This window comes from Pteropus vampyrus, unplaced genomic scaffold, assembly GCF_000151845.1.
Source record: "Pteropus vampyrus isolate Shadow unplaced genomic scaffold, Pvam_2.0 Scaffold57, whole genome shotgun sequence".
NCBI classification, from domain to species: domain Eukaryota; kingdom Metazoa; phylum Chordata; class Mammalia; order Chiroptera; family Pteropodidae; genus Pteropus; species Pteropus vampyrus.
The window spans coordinates 2,357,705-2,360,333 of record NW_011888838.1 but is presented as its reverse complement, the minus strand read 5'-3'; the positions used below and the strand labels follow the sequence as shown (position 1 = coordinate 2,360,333).

Here is a 2,629-nt window from a genome sequence, read left to right as displayed (position 1 = left end):
CTTTCAGTACCAAATCGAGGTTTTCCTCATCTCATATTCAATCTTAGGCCTTTCTACCCTTCTCGAATCTTCCCTTTTATTCAACCTATATATATATTGAATACAAATGAAGTATAAGATATTTTCTCTCTAGGAATCTCCTATCAGCTTGATGCTTCTCACCTTAGACATGCTTGGGACTTCTTTTTTTTTTTTTTTTTTCACATCCTCCTTTATTACTGTTATCACTTGACTTAATATTTTTACTATGTCTCAATCAAATTTCTTCAGGGTGTAGAAAACACTTAAAGACTCTACTTTCTTACTACTGACATCTCTTCACACCTTCTAATTTGGCTTCTGCTTCTAGCACTTTGTCAAAATAGCTGTTACGAAAGTCAAAAGATTTTCTCTCAATGCTTATTCTACTCGAGTTATCTTTGACATAAAACACCATGGTTTTGAAATACCATCTTGAAACTTTCTTCTTGCTCTGCCTGATCCCAAATCTTGTGGTTCTCTTTCTAAGGCCTCTATTTTTATTTTCCCTCCTCAATCTATGTCCTAAATGTGGGTTTTCATCAGAGAACTATATTGGTCATCTTTCTAATCTTTTTTTTTTTTATTGAAACTTTCATTCATTCTCAGGGTCTAACTGTTGTATTGATGTGGATTACAAAACTATTTTTTACTGAACTCCTTGCCAGTGCGCTAGATATCCTTACATATATGTCTCACCAACTTAAAGTTATACAGAAAATAAAATTCATTTATACCCCAATACTCACTTAGGAAAAAAAGAAAAAACACAAACTGCCCCTGTTCCCATAGTCTTTCTTTGTGTTAATGATATATATCTCCAGTGATTAGAACTTGTACGTCTGGAAGAAGAGAAACCATTAATGTCAGGGACTGCACTCTCCTCTGAAAAGATAGTTTAAAATATAGCTAGTTCTTCATATGACAAATGTCTCAATGCTTTTTGAAAGAGATTAAAATAATCATCTATTTATAATTACTAAAGGTTATGATTTAGATACAGAAAAATTATGCTGTTTAAAAACAGCATCATACTGAATCTCAGGACTTTATTTGCTCTTTTTACAACATAACAAAAGTACAACCATGGATTGAATTATCCCCCATTTGTTTTTCCAGTTCCTTCATTTATTGTTGTGAAGTGTTGTTATAAAGACCTTTGCTTCCAAGAAAATCCAAAGCTTTTATTTGAACTAGCTTTAAAAAGAGAGAGAAAAAGAAAGAAAACATAAACTCACACTTTATCTGTTCCATAACTCCTGTAGTCTACTGCAGCTGACACAGCCACAATGAGTGCAGGCATGCCATAGCCGACCAGGTAAAAGTATTTTCTACGTGAATGTTCGCTCTCAAAAACCTCCACCAGCATGATATAGAGCTGCACTCCCTCCAGGAACATCCAGGTGAAGGCAGCCAAGAAGAAGAAATGTAAGAGGGCAGCAAAAACCGCACAGGCAATCTAGGAAAAGGAACAAATGATTTAGTCAAACAACTACTACATGAAATATTATCGACTGCCGTCAAATTAAAATAAATATTTATCAAGACTATAACAAAAAAATAGGTCTGCAAAAGAATAATGTAGACATTTCTTAAAATTCAGATATTGAAACCTAATTAAATATAACCTATCTTTGAAAATTATACTTAACATTTTATTAATAATGGCTTGTGGGTGACAGCATAATATTATAATAAAGATTATGATATTTAGGAAAACATTCTAAGTGCCTATTGATAATTATTGTTGAGACTAGTCTAAAGATTTTAAAATAGACCTTAGGAATTTTTTCTATTGTCCATAATCATGTGTGTACTAACGTATTAAATTCTTCAATTGTAAATGAAAGAGAAATATGAAAACCAAGGAGAATAAAAGTTCTTAAAATTAAATAATTCATTACAGTATTTTATGATGAGATTATTAATTCATTATTATTGTTCTTATTTATTTCTTCCCTGCTTTGTTTCAGAAAGAATCTAAGATAGCATTGGGAAGTTCATGCTACATAGTTATAAAAGGAGAGCTGGTTAAAATAAGGTGTTTCAGAAGTGCTTTCTCTCTCATTTTTTTTTTTTTTTTTGTGATTGTACTAAATGTCTAGACAAGCTTGGTCAAAAATGGCAGTTTGAACTATTTTCTTTGGCAAACTTAAAAGGTACTACAAGTCAGCAGACCATATATTAATCTTATGTCAGTTTCTGAAATTCTCACTCTTTTGGGGGTTTTCATTTCTTATAAGAAGTCCTAAGTAAAATCTACAGTTCCTACTAGATGAAGCAACACATTTATAGAAATTATCAGATTAATAAGGGTTCAATGATGAGTATGATCCTTGAGAAATGACACAAAGGGCAGGTCAATTTTTTTGGTGTAGAGAGATAACAATGAGGGGGAGATGAGGAAGTCAAATATAAGAGGTCTAGAGACAAAGCATAGCCTATTCACTATGTGGAATGCAGGAAGAGGACATCTGTCTAACAATAAGAATAAAGGCAACTTGAGCTGAGCTGCACTCTACTCCAGGTTTTCATATCAATCATTGTTCTTTATGCTATTTGTCAAAAATTAGTTTTGTGCAGTATAAAACATGTGGTGAAGTTTACTGCA

At 32.4% G+C, this 2,629-nt stretch overlaps 1 protein-coding gene across 1 annotated transcript in view; it reads right to left on the bottom strand.

Moving 5' to 3' along the window:
* Positions 1-1,472, bottom strand: part of LOC111740061 (adhesion G protein-coupled receptor L3) — an 80,211-nt gene extending 78,739 nt beyond the window's left edge. Inside the window, exon 1 of the mRNA XM_023530913.1 lies at positions 1,257-1,472. Coding sequence (XP_023386681.1) covers positions 1,257-1,417 — 161 coding nt within the window. The 5' untranslated portion in view covers positions 1,418-1,472. The remainder of the gene's footprint in view (positions 1-1,256) is intronic.
* Between the last annotated feature and the right edge of the window lie 1,157 nt (positions 1,473-2,629).